Here is an 18,012-nt window from a genome sequence, read left to right as displayed (position 1 = left end):
GTTTACTCGGTAGGTACGTATTGCAGTCGGTCGAAGACGCGGTAAGAAACTGGAAAACATGCACGGCCAATGACCGAGCCGGTCATCGCTCGTCGTCGATTAGCTAGCTCTTCTCGTTGAATCGGCCGGGTCGCGCGGCTGTGCGTGTGCGTGTGTGCACATGTGGGGGTTGGGAACTTTCGTTTTGGATGATCCGGCAGCGTCCGTCCGTCGCCGTGTCGCGGCAGAAATTTAACTGCAGCCACACGTTAGAGTCGCGCCGATTCAGCGGTCAATCCCTGGAGGAGGAGGAGGAGTAGATTGGAGCGATTGTTAGGCTTATTCGGCAAAAAAAAGTCTTACGATATACTTATAAAAAATAATTTATAAATAAAAGTTTTATATACATGTACTTAGCGATCTAAAAGATAAGTAAAAAAAAACTCTAGAATCTACTGCAAATTTAACGTTAGAAATTTAAATTTTGGTTTATAAATATAAGCTAGCGAAAATAAAAAGACGAGACTCGATAATATATATTACACGCCGCGCCACGCGTGTTTTAAATCTCATTCAGCCTACATCTGATAAACCTGACAATGTCTAGTTGTCAACCATCACTATCATGCTACCATACTAATATATGTAGACTAGATTATGATTTCTTATTTATACGTTGTACTGATGTGATATTGATATAACAGTGAATCCGGTTATACCCGATAAAAATCCGGCTATGCAGACTAGACTAGATTACTTGATGGGGCCAGAACACGTATAAAAATATTTGTATCTTCCTCGTTGCTAATATCTCATGCACGTATATCTTAGCATCAATTAAACCCTACGTCCTTTAATACCATAATCAAATCTCTGTCTGATGACAACGGTGACTCCAATAGGATTTGGTATACATTTAATCAATTTGAACCTATTGGAAGTTTTAACTCAAGAAAATAATGAACATAAGTTTCCGAATGAACAAACACAAAACATCTTCTGTGGTGGAGATTAATTAGTTGATAGGGCCAAACGTTAATTAATTTGTGGTTCGACGACACTAATTTTGGAAGTTTGAAACCTGCATTACTGCTAACAATCCTCGCTAGTTGTGGTTCGATAAACAACGTCGCGTTCGAGACGGCTGCTTAATTTGTCGATCTCTATAGATGACAACGATGGTAAAAGGCATTAATTTAGTAGCTGCTGCTACGTATTCCTACTTGATCTCAAAATTGTCAATCTCTTCGACGCACGCACGTCCATGGCCGCACGTTGGATAAATCGGATAGATTTGCATGCACATCTAGACTCCATCGCCCCATGATCGATCGAGGTCCACGTCGACTAACTATTGGTTGATGCATGGGTGTACCAAACCATAAAACTAATCTTTTCGCTGATGCTTATCCATATATAAAAATTAAAATCTAAACTTTTAATCGTAACTTTAGAGTTGATTTTAATGTTTTTTGTCCTGCTTTATTTTTCAGCTTTAGCTTTTAGATTGCTAAAAGTATTTATATATTTTTTATTTATAAAAATATCGTTTTATTTTTTTTCTCCAATAAACCAAAAGATGGTGGCATGGTTGTTCAGCGCGTTTACATTAGTTATCTAATCAATCAACTCATATTTAAATCTTCATATATTTTACCCAGACATATCTCTTACTCTCTAGGATCTCCTTATTTAACGAGAGAGTTTAAGTTAGTTTTTCTTATAACTAATTTGTCTTTTCATTATTAAAAATATATTTGTATTGACACGAAAAGAATACTACTATTCGAGTTAACTTCTTCGGGTAGGATGTTACTGTTGCGTAGGTGGGTGGCCATTAGGCCATATATGTCGAACGGATGAGGATCAAGTGTAGTTGCTAATGTAAATGCAACTTAAGCAGTTGTACTGGCACTTTACGAAGAGAAATGAATGGTCGATATCAACATATTACTGTAGCAACAGTGTAGCAACCGTTTACTGTAAAAAAAATTATTTTATACATCTTATAAGAATAAATTTGAACTATTGGATCAAAGTATGGATGATCTAAATTTTATGCAGTACTTATTGTGCAGTTATAATACTAGCTTCATTTGATCTTGTTCCATGGAGGTGTTCGGCACCATGTTTCTAACTCCAGATTCACTTGTTTTTCGTGCGCACCCGAACGGCTAAACAGAGTATTTTTTGTAAAAAAAATTCTATAGAAAAGTTGTTTTAAAAAATCATATTAATTTTATATTTTTAATAATTAATTAATCATATACTAATATATTGCTACGTTTTCCGTACCAGATAACTAACCATCCCCACCCCTACTTCCAAACGTGGCTTATGTCGAACATGAATTCAGATCACCAGTCATTGCTTAGCAATGGTAGGCCAGTACAGTAAAAGAGAAAAAATGGAATGTCTAAATACTGCAGGAGATACCCTACGTGACACCGTAGCAAACACCTAGCTCAAAAGTAATAATATGTTTACTGTTTTATTCGGTAGCATATCACTATATCAGATAAATCTATCTTAAAATAAACCGCTGAGATTTATGCAGTGCCACTATACTGTCCGTCCTCTATTGTTAGCGTGGAATGGCAGATCGAGGATCCACTTCCGTCGAACATGCTTTGCACACAACGCAAACAGTGAATACAGCTAGCGAATCCGTACGCTAAGAGAAAAATATATATATATATAATGAGGCATGAAGGGAGGAGACACACACGTGGATGGTGCGCATAGCATGATATGTTCCATGTGCAGCATGCACGTACGAATTTGAACGGTCGAAGAACCGGTTGATGTGGCATGCTCTTTGCCTCTTTTATATATACAACTAATAATAAAACTTGTCGGTTGTCAAACTGTTTAATTTCAGGTTGCAAGAAGATGGATCCACAAACGTGCAAAATGTTCCATTCCATGTGTGTATATATATATATATAGCCTATATCCTATTACCAGGTGTAGCTACTCATTTTATGTCTAAGGTGCAGAAACACCTCTATACATATTTATGTTCTCTTTCAACAGAAAATATAAACTCTATACATATAGTTGTATCATTTATATGAGATTTAACAGTGTCTATACTTTCTGTTGGGTGGAAGCAGAAACAGTAATAAAAGTGTTTCTCATTATAGACGTGAAGGGATTAGCTACACCTGATAGTAGTATCTAATTTTCACACACACATATATATATATATATATATATATATATATATATATGGAATTTCCAAAGTGCAAAAGTCGTGATATGCCGCTGATGATATCTTTGGTGATGACACATGTACAGATCGAGCTTCATCGAATTGTTTTTTTTTCTTTTCCTTTTTCCATCTGATATCAAATTTTGAGGCCAGCTAGCCTTGCTGCCAGAATTAAGATCAGGTACAGTTGAAAATAGAACTGCATAATAAGAACCACATGCAATCGAAGCCATTCATATATTAATCAAATGGTCTATATGCACGGTTGTAAATGTATAAAAAATAGTTTTGCTACACTAAAATGGTGCTAAAGTAGATCATCGATATGAACCATTGATTTCTTATCAGATGGTGCTAGCGCAACTGTTTAAATGCAGTTACACTAGCAATTGTATTGTATCCTGATTGTCGCTGTCATTCCCATGGCTAAAGTTATCAGGCTAGCCATTGCTATGAGATTATTCGGTTTAAATGAAAAAACATAGCATTGAATTTTTAAGAATTGATTCATGCTAAAGTTATTTGGTTCATGCAATGAGTGGATTACATTTTAGCCATTTTAGAAAACTTATTTATAAATGGATTGATAAAAAAAAAACTATAATAAGAATGGTCTTTTTCAATGCCAATGACCTTGGCGCTGAGATCCAACATCTCGGCGCCACGGTCGTGGGTGCCAAGACCCTTGCCCCTAGTAACCACGTCATGGAGAAGGTCAACGCTAAAGACATTTACACCGAGGACATATTTATAAAAAAATTATAGCAAAAGGACGTATACATAAGAAAAAGCATTTACAAATAGGTCCTTGACACCAATATGACTGCACCAAGGACATAGTTATAAATATTTTCATCTGTATAGGTCCTTGTCTCTGAATATTTTTACAAAAGGTCATTGGCACCAATAGCCAAGATGTTGGATCTCGGCGTCGAGCAAAAGGGTCCATTTTTTGCAACCCTAATGTGCACCACTATTCGTCTCATATAGTTTCCTGCTTCTGATGCTCACTACAACAAAAATGAATCATAGAGACACTTTTCAAATACTATAGAGGTATTTTTTAAATGTCTTTACAGCAAGATAGAGACACTTTTAAAAATGCCTTATAAGTGCCTTGTGGTGATTTGTCTTTACAAACAAAGAGATAATTTATAAAGTGTCTCTATGTCTTGCGGCAATTTTATAGAGACGTTAAATTATATGACCAACATAGTAAACCACGGTAGAAAAATAGAAAAAAAACATTCCTTTTGTACATACCAATCCTTGAACTCAGGACCTATTGACATGAGTTATTTATATATCATTCACCTAACCATCTCAACCTCAAGTAATTACTTGTTAATTAATATATTGTCTTAAATATATTTAGTTATTTAGTATGTATTAACCTCCAATAAAGTGTCTTTAAGAAAGTTAAAATGCCTCGACAAAATGCCGATACATATGAGGCAAATTATAAAGTGCCACAAAGATGCCTCTATAAGATTAATTTAGAAAATTAGGTTAGAAAACTGCATCTAAAGTGTCTCTAGAGTAAAAACTTTATAGGCAATTTGCAAAATCCCTCTAAACAATGTTTCTATGCTATAGGAGTCTTAGTTTTAGAGGCATTTTTTAATTTGCTCTACAAAAGTGCCATTATATAAGGTTTTTGTTGTAGTGGCTGCCGAGCAATTAAATCTAGCTAGCTAAGAGGACGACGGCGATAGGGCTACTTTTTTCTAAAAGTTGGAAAGAAGGGAGTCTCCCCCTGCACCTTAGTTTTAGCATGGCATGGCAAGTGGAAGAACATGACCTAGTTAGTTGAACGGATGGGACCTAGAGAAGGCGTCGAGTAACTAGACTAATTGTCTGTACCCAAATCTAAAATCCAACTTAAAGGACAATGGTGGTTAGGTCCACGTGCATGGAACTAGATTTGGTCGGGTCTGATCCTATGGGTACATCAACGTGTATGATAGCAAGGGGCATGATAGTGATGATATTTTGATGCCAATATCAGTGAAGTTGTTGGCTATGTCAGTAGCGATGGAGGCCAGAGTGAAAGCCTAAACAACGATGCCTATATATGGGCATAGTTTTCTCGGAGGCATCTGATGGTACCTCCCCATTTTGTTGTGATTGGATTCTTCAAGTGAAAACCTAGCCCGACTCTTAGGCCTACTATGACACCACAATTTAGTGTCATGTCCTCCTTGAAGATATCGTCCAGAAAATCAATTCATGTTTTGTCGTACCCGTCAAGAGCATCCAAGGGTGATCTTTTCATGAAGCCCTTAACGTGACCCGCAACTTGTTGTGTCATCATCGACTAAGCTCTCGAATTGGTTTCGATGGCACGGTAAGTTTAACAATAGTGTAATGTAATATTTGTATTTTAACTGATATATTGTCATATATCAAATTATAATTGATAATTAGCGGTCGCTCCATCTATAAACTCTATGATAATTGATTTGAATGTAACATCTAACTAAAGGCCGGAGTGAATTTTTATAGTTGAAAAAACTGCTGCCGCTTAAATTAGGGTTGACCACGCAATTGGGCTTTGGCTGGCCCCCTCGTTGATTGCCCTCATGTTGGGCCTAATAGGCTGTCAGTCTCTGTTTGCAGCATGCCACCTGTTAAGGCCCATCCAAAATCAGCGCCTCGCCGTTATGGAGGCAACCGGCGGCGTCCGGTGGCTACAGGTAGCTAGGCTTGGACGACTAGCCAAGGGATGAAGTGTCATGGCTGCACGTCGTCTCCTCGTGGGTTTGGATCCCCCAGTCCCCAGGGGTTGGAGATGATGTGAATTAGGCGCCGAGTCCCTTGAATTTTTATACTATAGCTCTTTCGAAAAACTTTATCACAAATAAACTCTTAGAAAATCTATAACAAAAAAGTTGACACTTTTCCAACCTCTCGGTGACAAAACGATGACACCGATACCCTTGACTCCCATGATGACTAAGTTACTGAAATGAAGCTCAGTGTCAAAAGAAATTTGCGTCAAGAATCTATTTACAGAAAAATTAGAAAAAGTATCTATATAAAAAAAATATTTATAAATAGGTACTCGGTATCGGTCATTATTAGGGATGAAAATGGCTCAAAAACGGACAGAAAACACCTTTACCATTTCCGTTTTCATATCTTTTTTGGAATCAGAATCTAAATTGCAAATCTCAGGAATAAAAAGGCGGAATCAAATATTATCAAATACGAAAACGGGACAAATACGAATATGGCAACGAAAATTTCTTGCTATAAAAACTTTCAAAAAGTGCTTCCAATTTTTTCTAAAACAATAGACCAAAAATTTTCAAACATGAGCAACTAACCATACACCTTTTATCATTACAACCAAGTTCATAGATCATTTTGTTAATGATTGTCCCAATACCAAATAAAGGCTATAGTTTATAAATTAAATTACATCTCATAGATTATTACAAAGTTTATATATTATATCACAAAGTAAATTGCACACATACAAGTTATTAAAAAAATAAAGTGCATGCGCATATGTTTTGACTAATTAAGAATTTAAGGTTAACTTGCTGAAGTGGGTTGTGCTATTTAGACTTATATTCTTGATTTATGGTATATAGTCCTATAGAAATCCAAGAAAACTCCAGAAAGTTTCCAAACTCTTCCGATTTCCGATGGCCAATGCACTTACTGTATCCGTTTCCGTTTCTGATAAATTCCGAAAAAAACTCATCCGAAATTCAAAAATATTCCGAACCGTTTTCGGCCCTAGTCATAATGGCAATGAGGACCTATTTATAAATATTTTTTCATATAGGTCATTTTCCTAGAAAACTTTTACAAATAGGTTCTCGATAAATGGCTTTAGCGCAGAGCTCCTCCATGTCGTGGCTACTGGGGACAAGTGTCTTGGTGCCAATGACCATGGTGTCGAGACATTGGACCTCGGCCCCAAGATCATTGGACCTCGGCCCCAAGATCATTGGCGTCGAATGAAGATACATTCTTAATTATAGTTTCTTTAGTCTATTTATAAAATATGCTTTGTAAAATAACTAAAATATATAAAAAAATCAACCTGTCATATGCTCTAGGTGGTGAAAATGGTCACGAAAATTTCAAACCGACCAAACGTCATTTTAGTAAAATTAGTAAATACGGTTTATTTCAGTTTCTATTCATATATACTTTATATTTAAAAAATATTTTAACATGTATTGCATTCGCCATTACATATTTAAATTAATCAATATAGATGATTTTCTATCGGTCTTGTTTCTATAGAGATAATGTTGGCTCCGACTATTTTCACCGCTACGTCCTGCGTAGATGCATTTCATAATGGATCCAGAACATCAGTAGTAGTGCAGAGAGGCGATTTTTACGTGGGAAGAGCAGTGAAAAAATATCATGAACAATATCAAAATATTGTGGCTACAGACAGTATTTGTAAAAAAAAATATTCCCTCCTGTAATGACCAATCTTAACCTTCCATTTTAATCTAACGGCAATGAAATGCCTCAAATTCAAGCCCTCCCGTTCGCATATACTACTACATATGAGGTGAACGTCTGCTCGATGCAACGCTAATAACCTGGTACAGTAGAACGGAAAGGTTTGGCTACAGATAACTGATGGGCAAGCTCCAGCATTAGGGGTGGACAACGAGCTAGCTCGGCTCAGCTCGATCTGGCTCGTTAAGATAACGAGCTGGCTCGGCTCGGCTCGTTATCGTAATGAGCTAAAAACCCAGCTCGACTCGGCTCGTTACAAAGCTCGAGCTGGCTCGTCAGGCTCGCGAGCCATGCATGAAAAGTTAACTTAAACAATTTTTTAATAGATTTTACAACCAAATTTTTAGTTCAAACATGTAAATCATATGAAATTGTATCTAAATATTAAAGTTTGAACCAACAAATCACATGGTAAACCTATAAAGTATAGAACACATGTTTTCGGGGTGAAATCAATGAATGCCGGCGAATCACGTATTTTTTGTCTAGCTCGTTAGGCTCGCGAGCAGCTCACGAGCCAGCTCGAGCTGGCTCGTTATCTCTAACGAGCTAAAATGTTAGCTCAGCTCGTTAGAAAAATGAAACGAGCCAAGCCGAGCCGAGTTTGTCACGAGTCGAGCGAGCTAACGAGCCACGAGCTTTCTGTCCAGCATAGCAGCACTACATCCATCATGCATAAGTGAGTATATTGTTATATAAGAACTGATACGCAACAAACATACAATGATCTCATACGTCAAGATGCATCTATGAGAAAGAGAAAAGGAAAAATAAAAGGAGCAACATATGATGGTACAGGTAAAGAAATGTATACAAGCATCCAGTCTATTCAGGAAAGCAGAAACTCTCCAGCATTTTTACAGGCTAAAAGCATCCAGGACAGGTTAACATAGCAGGGTGCAAAACTGGAGACTACAGAGCATATCAGCATAGGCACCACTCATCCTTCACTGGTTGAAGCAGGTAAAGCCGAACACCAGCATGTCATGATGCCCCTTCTAAAGGCCACGCGCATCCGTCTTCCCAAGTTGAGATTAACTACTGAACACTTTAGGAACTCCTGCAGAACGAGATGTTGAGAATTCAGAGCAGGAAAAACAGTGAGTGTTCAAAGGTGGGTTACTTTTCATTTTCACTTCTACACATTCTGTATGATTCTGTGTCGCGCGATTCCATTACTCGGAATGTAATCAAGAAAAGTATCAATGGTTCTTTTCCGAATCTGATCACCGTCTTCAGAAAGACTACCTACTGCAACAGTGTTATACTACACACCACAATCTACATATATGGATCACCGTTCTAATAAGATACAATTGCAAAATTATTGCCTATCATGCAAGAACCAAGAAAAACCTAAGTATATGTAACCAAAAAGAAGTGAGAAATAAAATAAATAGACAAGTAAAGAAATTACCTAGGTTATGTTCCCAGATATTGCATTATATCATCATCATCTAGCAATTCACCAATGTCATGGGTCGGACTATTCATACCAACAAAGTTGAAAGGCAGTCCAGTAAATGAACTGTCTACAAACTTATCGGCAGTACTACTGCAGAAAGGGTCTCCCATAAGCTGATTGGCATCGCCAGCAACAGAAGGTGAATTCCCATTGCCTGTGGCTGTGATGTGATAACCATATGAACTGCTTACCCCTGTCTCTGTAATAGGCACGTGGTCATCCATAGATTCTGGTAGCGATTGTTTCATGGGCAAAGTATGATAACCGACTGATGAAGAATTAGTCACAAAACCAATAGCTGGTGGACCAGACACGCGATGATCCATAGCTTCTGGTAGTGATTGTTTCATAGGCAAAGTATGATAACCAACTGATGAAGAATTAGTAGCAAAACCAATAGCTGGTGGACCAGACACGCGGTGATCCATAGCTTCTGGTAGTGATTGTTTCATGGGCAAAGTATGATAACCAACTGATGAAGAATTGGTAGCAAAACCAATAGCTGGTGGACCAGCATCAACCTGAAAAGTGTTTTCAGACCATGGATTTGTGTGATCATTATTTCGGCATGCTAAAGGCTGATCTCCCATATAAATGCTTGATGGAGTGACATTTGTAATCTGATTGCTGTTATAGTTATTAACGACAGCAGCAGAAGAAGATATGAAGTTCCCTCGAACATCTTGGTGTTGTAAAGCTCCATTTGTATTGACATGACTGAGGCTTGTCGTCTGGTTAGCAATGCCCAGCATCTCTGTTTGGTTTATTTCGTTTGTATAGGGCAATGCATTGCTCACAATTTCTGGTGGATTATCATTTCTTTGTGTTACCTCAACCTCGGACTCAGCAGTACGAAAATGGCCACTAGTTCTATTTCTCTTTCTCTTCCTTGATCCATTAGTTTCTTCATTGATAGGACATACTTGATTGGACTGTTGATCACCGCGTCCTTTATTATGTATACTTGAGGCATGCTCCTCTCTGATATGCACCACAGCTAGCTGATTACCTCCCTCATCATCTTTGGATGATGAAGAATGAGGAGGCCCCTCCAAATGGTCGACATCATACTCATCACTGCTGCTATATGTGTCATCACTTCTGCCCTCAAGAGAATTACGGTGGGTAATCTGTGATCCAACATTGTCAGAACAGTGAAAAGATATTTCTTCCCTTTGAAGAACTCCCAGCCATATCAAGCTCTCTTTTGCAGTCATTTTGTCTTGCAAGCACTTCGATTTCCTCACACGGTTCCTGATTTTATCGAAGTGTGGGGCCATGTGCTTGATCACACCCGTCAGCACGCCAACCTTCATAACCTTTTTAAGATCATGTGGTTTTTTGTATGGTGCTGATATTCCCTTTGGAAGCCCTAAAGAAATCCACCACCCCTCGTTTCCTGATGGCCACCAAGGGGGAGGGATACCCTTATCCAGCGGATACTTGCGCTGCTGTGGGCTGCAGTGCTGCATCAATGCTGAAAGCAATGAGCCCAGAGTAGCATCCTGGAGATCCATCAAGCTATGCTGATTCAATCCTCCGCGGCACTTAGCATCAACCAGCATTGAGTTATCAACCTCATATTTTGCAATTGCTGCCGGCCCATTCTTATCAAACCTAACCTTCTCCTTCCACCAAGCGCGAATGTTATCTGATGAACCACTGACAGGCTTCCCTTTGTCAGGAATAATCCCATAAACAAACCCCCGTGCATTGCACACCTCCATCAACTTGATCATGTACTTCAAGATCCCATCCTGGGCTCTTGCCATCTTCTTGCGGAGGGCCTGATTGGACAGCTTATTTTCCTTGGACAACTCCAGTTCTGCCTGCTGCAGAGCAAGCTTCTGCTGCCTCTCCTTGATCCTCTTGAGCTTGATCTTATCCTTCCACATCCGCCGGGCCAGCTCCTCGGCATCAATCTCCTCATCACTGACATCATCCTCTGTGAGGTTCTCGATGCCGTTAACCTCAAATTCAGACGCATCGCCTAACTCGTGCCCAACAATAGCAAGATTGTCCATTGAAACTATTGTTTCCTACCTTCCTGAACCAAATTACCACATGACCCCAGCCAACTGCTCGTGCCTGGTTGGTTTGTTATACTTATACAGTATCATCCAGAGAGGAGCCGCGGGAACCTGCCCAAATTACGCGTGTGGTCAGATGCAATGCTTATACAATAAATAAAGAGTTAATACTAGATTAGAATCGCAATTCGCAAACCATACATGGCAATCGAACAGTATATGATGGAAATGCCGAAAACCCAACTAAAAGCTCCTGGGATTTGATCTACTACCCTCGTACCCTCTGAGCCATCAACAACAGAGGCCAGACCAATCCATGCATGTCACCATCCATCACAACCCAAAACCTAAATCCCCAAGGAGAAACGATGCCCCTAGAATCAAAGCCGCGCGCTAACTTCGACGGGAACACGTTCGCGCAGCCCCGCAGCAAAGCGAGATCGAGGTCACGGTATCACTTCTCACGATACCTATCGCGATTTTCGAGACCGATCCCCAAAACCAACCAAACCCTAAGACCCAGCCCGCGAGGGACGAGCGGGAATCAAACACCGCGCCAACAAGCCACCTATCCTCCGGAACAGCCGTCGGTGAGGGAGGCATTGATACACACATACCTCGTCGGAGATGACGCCGCCGCCGCCGACGACGACGACGACGCCGCAGGCGGGATCAGGCGAGGAGAATGCGTGGGTTTGCAGCAGGGAGAGGGGTTTGGGATTCGCGGTGGACGATTGTGCTGCTCTTATTCTGGAAGGAGACGAGACCAAAAGAGGAAGAAAATGGTGGAAATAGCGGGGGCTACTTTCCATATGAGCGCGTGACGTCACGCGAGAGGCTGGTTTTCTTTTTTTAGTTTTTTTTGTTTTTGGTTTTTTTGGGCGAGATGCTGTGCTCCCGGCTCACTTTGCGGACCGGCGTGTGGGCTGTTGCCACGGTTGGGTTTATGCTTGGCCTTACCCGCGTATAACCACCAATCGTGTTGTGTGTTTAAGGACTTTGGAAGCTAGAACAGATGGGTTTGTTGTGGCAATCCGACTGTGAAATTGGTTATTGAATCAGCAGCGCGTCATTGTCTTTTAAAAGCGGGAGATATGAGCCTCCGGTTTGGTTTTTATCGTCCACGTGACACATCATTATATGTGTGCTTTGCAACTGAATGACTGCGGTATTTGACTTATTCGAAACAGATTAGGTGTACGAGAGGCTCACAATGAGCCTAGAGTTGTGCGGCACACAGATATTTCATTTATTTTAAGCTAATTTGTCAAGATATTGTTTTTTAAAATTTTCAGTTTATCCTTGCAAAAGAAAGCTGGAAATATTTTCATCGCTAACTATGTGACAACTAAATAATACTGGGTAAATTAAGATTTCTCATAAACTAATACTTTCTCTTTTTAAATGATAGAGATTACATGCTATTATTAAGAGTATGACAAATCCCACTAACTTGATTAGTATGTTACCAAGGTTCATTGAACCTGGCCGCTACTGAACACATAGGCAGGCGAGAAAGCGTCTACATTCGATGCATCCTCAGTGGGATAAGCATGGCACCATTCGTTCGGATAGCAGGACCAACAGCCTTTCTGTAGTGGCCACTTAGGCCCAGAGATAAAGCCCATACAGATCGGATGAGATAATGGCCCATGGGCTGTATTCCTTTTCAGCTGAAAGATTATCTAGTTTTCATGATAGCTATTTAATTATGTAAATGATGAAATTACCATTACAAAGTTAAAAAGCTATTTCAAGATAAGATAATAAACTTTTATATAAAAACATTTTTTAAAAATACTCAATTTAATAGTTCGTAAAGCATGCATAGAAAAAACAAGTAAAAATATAAATATAGGAATCAACAAACCACCATCACGCAGACATATCCAATAGACCAGATCTACGCACTTGAAATTACTGTCTTTGGATGCTAAAACAGATATACGCAGACATGATCAAGTGACTCACATGAAAAGGATTTTCTTTCAACGATTATAGCTCGGTTGAAGGAAAGCATAATACAATAATATGATCACCATGCCTCACAAAAAAAAAAAATAGTAACACGAGTAGAGGAAACTTGACACCGAAAACCTTTCAGACAAACTGTCTCTGCAAGTGGCGCAAGTCTAATGCCAGGTTTTGCTTCTGTGCTTAATTCTTGCCCCGGCCACGCCTAGATGGCACAACAGTCCACCCATCAGCGTCAGGGACAGGCTTGGAAGGCTTTGGCTCGTCCACCACCATCTTGTCGGCGCCCCCTGCTTCATTATCCACCATCGATGGCTCATCATCATCATCATCGTCATCCGAGCTATCATCATCTCCATCAACCGAAATCTGCTCATGAGAAGAACACTTAACAGGGAGCTGTGTTTTCATTTTTCAATACAGCTATATTCCAGCAGACTTGATAATGATGCAGTAGTCGCATTGAGCTTTTGAACTCCATATTGCGCAAGGAGTATATCAGGAAGGAGACATTACTAACAATGGGAAAAATGATGGTGATTTTAGAGGCTAGATGTGAAGAACTAGGTTGATTGTATATGCTACTGCAAGGTGGAAGGACATAGGCTTTACATGATATTGAAGTGATCTTTAAGAAATGCGGATGGGGGTGCCTTTTGGTAAATCATCTACATTCAATCGAGTAATTAAGCTTATTGTTAACTCGCATCTAGCACTGTAATGTCCCCCCCTATTCTACAATCATATCTAAGTTCACTGCTCAACCTCTTCAGCCTTAAATTGTTACAGACACATTATAGGGCCGTACAGCATCGGCGCCAGATTCATCTCCTACTTTTGTTTCTGATAACTAGGTTGTTAATCGAGTTGTTAGATAAGCTCCTCTGGTTGTTAGCCAAGTTGTTAGTTGTTGCTTAAGATATGGGAGGATTGTAATTGGAGGAGATTAAGCAATATAGAACTTAAGAGTTTCCTGGCTCATTCAGAGCCTCGTTGACGTCGGGACAAGCCCCACAGCGTTCAATGGCGGCTGTGACCGCAACCGTCACCCTCTTCGCAGTCGCTCACTCCTGCACTCTTCCCTCCGCTCCCCGGTACAGTTCCACCACCCCCATTCTGTAACATAAATCCTCGTAACCCCGAAAATATAGTGCAAGTTACATAAAACCACAGGGGTTTTGGCATAATAGCACATAACCCCAGGTTTTATGCCCTTAAGGTTTCAGAAAACCACACCAATTCATCTAACTTAATACTGTAGCTAAGGTAATGAACTAAAGAATTATACAGCCAAATACCTAGGGTTATGTGCAACATGCCAAAACCCCGGTGGTTTTACGCAACTTGAACCATAAAAACTAGGGTTTTGTAAAATTTACTCTCTATATATAAATGCTAAAGCTATCATCCCCAGTTAATACGGTGAGAAAAATAAGCAGTCAGACCAGAAAGAGCACATTTTCAAGAGTCATGCATTAGATTATAAGATACCTAGAAAGAAACATACTGCAGAGATGTGAACAAGAATCCAGATGCAACAGATAAATTATATCAACAAGAAAAAGAACATTTGATAATGTGTTAAAATGGCAATGCTAGTAGGTACCTTTCTACTTTGGGAAACAGCATTCCCTTGAGGACGTGTGTTCCTTAGCTTCTCAACTGATGAATAGTTGCTCTGCATGCATTCCTCATGCATAATCAACAACTGTTCAGCAATCTGTTTGCAACCAAAAGAATTCAAATTAACATGCAACATCATGATTCAAACAAGTAAAACAGCACAATTTTTACACAATCTGATGGAAACTATACATTTCACCATGATCATGGTAATAAGTTTTTAGGCTTCCAATAAACTTGAAGTACCGTACCATAGACTCATTTAGCTGCTACCATAAATTTGAAGTACTGTACCATAAACTCATTTAGAACATTACAATATTAGCTGCTAAGAAGTGATGTCTCAGAAGTCAATGATCCCAACTCCGCAGCTTATCATGTATAAACTTGAACTGTATAGTAGTACAATCCATCTCCCTGCTGTGTTTAACAAGCATACTTCTTGAGCTATTCCCCTCTGGCAAGAAGGTTACCAAGCTTTGCTGTCATCAACTTAGGGAGCCTGCCAGTGCTCTCATATGAACAGGCGCTAGTCAGGCACCTAACATCAGGATCAACTAGGCAGCCCTAGTGGGGGGCCAACAAACAGCAGATAGGCAGCCACCTGGCACTGCACCCACTGACCTATAACCAGTACATCATCTTCTATATAACAACTGGGAAGAGTATCATATCATGAATTTGGTCACGCTAACAAGGTTAAGGTCTTCAGCTGTAGAACTAGTAAGGAATAAGAACAGGGAGTCAGATGAATGCTTGGTTTTGTGGCACCTCGCCAACATGGGTTCAATCGTAATATCATTCAACAGCTTCTCGCCTACAAGGGCACCGCAAAAGGTTTGAGTATTCAGTGGGATGTGTGTCCATGGACTGGTTGGTTCCTAAATGTATGTTCATCTCGCACACCCATGTGGATGTGCTTGCATGGTTTCATGTGTGTTGTGAGGTGAGTTGTCAGATGGTGTGCATCCTCACATGATCTCTATATATATTAAAAAAGAACTACTGCAGGGTCAACTTGTGGAAATTAATAAGGTACTATGAACCATCGGATCATCTTAGAAGAAGCAAAATAGACATATTTGAAACTTTTAAAGATTTAATGATAGAATAAAAGGTAAAAGTACAGAATGGAAATACAGAAGGCATAACCATGAAGCATATTAGAATTAGGCTCAGGGATACAATATATATATATATATATATATATATATATATATATCAGATTAAAAGTTGATGGATGTTGCTAAAGATGAATGGAGAGGAAATAATCACCTCCTCAACACTACCATCCTCAAAGTCAGCATTGAAGGATTCAGACACTGCGTCATACATCATATCCACCAAATCTTCATAATAATGTTCACCTGGAAAATAAACCTTGTTGATTTCAAGAGCAAACATGTACAAAGGCGAAGCAATACAATTGAAATCTATAGCACGCAGTAAAGTCATGCCAGATCATAACAACAAAAGTATGTCCTCCAATTAAGGAATGCATAATCCTATCTTCCTCTGCATCTCCCGATAAAGAGTCAAGAGCAACTGAAATGATCAGCTCATAGAAAGCATTGCTTTCTTTTTCAGAAGCCACATCAAACTTAGCATAGAGTAAACTGAAATCTTCTCTAGAACAACTCGATTAGAGTCACACGAAGGTATTGCTGTGCTAACTTGATACAGACTAAAGGTGGCACCTTTACTGAACTAGATCGCGCCAGAATCATGGTAAAAATTAACCGAGTATAAGGTGATGTTGCAGGAAAGGAGGAGCGATTACCCTTGGCGTTGGTGAACCATGAGAGGATGTATTCGGCGAGCTGGTTGGCCTTGGCGCGGGAATCGCGGCCGCCCCACTGGTTCTCCACCGCCATCTGCAGCGCCGTCCATCTCCCGAACACCAGCCCAATGCCCTCACCGAGCGCAGCCGCCGCCTGGGCCGAGAGCGCCCCGCCGCCGCTAGTGGATGGCGCCATGGTGTAGGGATACCGTTTGGACGGGACGGATACGGCAGGGGTCTTGGGGGGCCTCCCGGAGAAACGCGAGGAGGTGGAGCCGTAGGGGGACACCACGGCGGCGGGCGGCGTCGGTGGATAAGCGAGGGAGACCTAGCGCGGCGGAGAGCAGAGGCGGCGGCGGCGGGTGCGGCCGCGCGGGGGTTCGGGTAGGGTTTGGGCAGAGCCTATCTTTTTACATCGAAGTCCTTATAGTTTTAGTTTTTACTACAATACAATCGAAGTATTGGAATATTGGATGTTGCACAACTTTTCTGAGAAATTTTGTGGAACGATGAGGGGTTTTGCACGAATATGGGGCTGCGTTCTCTTCGTCGGAATATTCCCTGATTTTTTTTCTAGGCTTTTATAAAAACGGTATATATTTATTATAAATGTAATTATCATTTTATTATGATTAGATTTAGTATCAAATGTATTTTAATTAAAGTATAACTTAAATTTTACATATTTACATAAGTCGAATGGTCAAACGTATGATAAAAAATCAACAACAAAATCATCTATTAAAATACAGAGATAATCACTCTCATCTTTTCACTTCTGCTTATATTTATAAACATACATTTGAATTTATAATATTAAATTTAGTTTTTCTGGAGATTCATCATATTTAATTTTCTAACATTTGTCTTTAGATTACTAACAACATGTATATTAAAGCTTTATTTATAAATTATTTTTCATTTATAAATATATTATTTGGATTTTTTTCTGAAAAACCTAACAATCATCAGGTATTACTTAAGCTAAACTATATGTATTGGTATATGATTTTTTTAATTATCGTGGTATGGTCGAGATATATATATTACGTTTGTTGGTAATAACTTAGAGAAAGAAAAAGGTCATCGAGAATGAAATAGTGCGAGTAATGCTGGGGCATTCAATTTTTTAGCACTGCTACAGTGACGTTTATATATTTGTTATCCAATTCAATGTGTCTATGAAATTGAATAATTGCAAATATAAGGATGGCAAATAGTTAAATATCCTAGTAATTGCTCTGTCGTGTGGATAAATATCTCTATGTTCGTATAATTTTATGATAAATATTCTCACTGCTCTTTTTTTTAATATAGAATGGTCTTATAAAATCAATACAAATTTAAATTTAAATTTAAAAGAGAGAATTCATAGAATCTCAATACTACGATGTACTCAAAGGAAAATGATCCTAAATCGGACGGCTGGCATCGAACCATGATTTCTACAGCC

The 18,012-nt window shown here is 39.4% G+C and overlaps 2 protein-coding genes across 3 annotated transcripts; both read right to left on the bottom strand.

Annotated features, from left to right (window-relative positions):
- Positions 1–8,337: 8,337 nt before the first annotated feature.
- On the bottom strand, positions 8,338–11,951 carry LOC102708823 (ETHYLENE INSENSITIVE 3-like 3 protein). 2 transcript variants are annotated; one of them, XM_015840753.1, is made up of 4 exons: positions 11,800–11,951; positions 9,622–11,293; positions 9,105–9,519; positions 8,338–8,747 (listed from the first exon to the last, which is right to left on the bottom strand). In XM_015840753.1, exons 2-3 carry the CDS (start codon positions 11,174–11,176, stop codon positions 9,110–9,112), a joined length of 1,965 nt encoding a protein of 654 aa, XP_015696239.1. In that variant the 5' UTR covers positions 11,177–11,293; positions 11,800–11,951; the 3' UTR covers positions 8,338–8,747; positions 9,105–9,109. The 2 variants fall into 2 exon arrangements, with proteins under 2 accessions (XP_015696239.1, XP_015696238.1); XM_015840752.1 differs by having other exon boundaries at positions 9,105–11,293.
- Positions 11,952–13,055: 1,104 nt separating this feature from the next.
- On the bottom strand, positions 13,056–16,951 carry LOC102708550 (pre-rRNA-processing protein TSR2-like). Its single transcript, XM_006659507.3, has 4 exons — positions 16,560–16,951; positions 16,055–16,146; positions 14,763–14,876; positions 13,056–13,525 (listed from the first exon to the last, which is right to left on the bottom strand). The coding sequence occupies exons 1-4, from the start codon at positions 16,753–16,755 to the stop codon at positions 13,340–13,342; spliced, it is 588 nt and encodes a 195-aa protein (XP_006659570.2). The 5' UTR covers positions 16,756–16,951; the 3' UTR covers positions 13,056–13,339.
- Positions 16,952–18,012: the final 1,061 nt, after the last annotated feature.

The sequence above is a fragment of the Oryza brachyantha genome, chromosome 8 (genome assembly GCF_000231095.2).
Source record: "Oryza brachyantha chromosome 8, ObraRS2, whole genome shotgun sequence".
NCBI classification, from domain to species: Eukaryota; Viridiplantae; Streptophyta; class Magnoliopsida; order Poales; family Poaceae; genus Oryza; species Oryza brachyantha.
This window is presented reverse-complemented; position numbering and strand designations above follow the sequence as displayed.

What these genes read in the sequence shown, in the direction of transcription:
- LOC102708823 (XM_015840752.1), bottom strand. Translation starts at nt 11,176, where the DNA reads ATGGACAATCTTGCTATTGTTGGGCACGAGTTAGGCGATGCGTCTGAA.
- LOC102708550 (XM_006659507.3), bottom strand. Translation starts at nt 16,755, where the DNA reads ATGGCGCCATCCACTAGCGGCGGCGGGGCGCTCTCGGCCCAGGCGGCG. An exon ending in ATGGTTCACCAACGCCAAGG is followed by an intron (nt 16,147 to 16,559) that starts GTAATCGCTCCT and finishes TTTATTTTCCAG; the next exon opens with GTGAACATTATTATGAAGAT. An exon ending in AGGATGGTAGTGTTGAGGAG is followed by an intron (nt 14,877 to 16,054) that starts GTGATTATTTCC and finishes GGTTGCAAACAG; the next exon opens with ATTGCTGAACAGTTGTTGAT.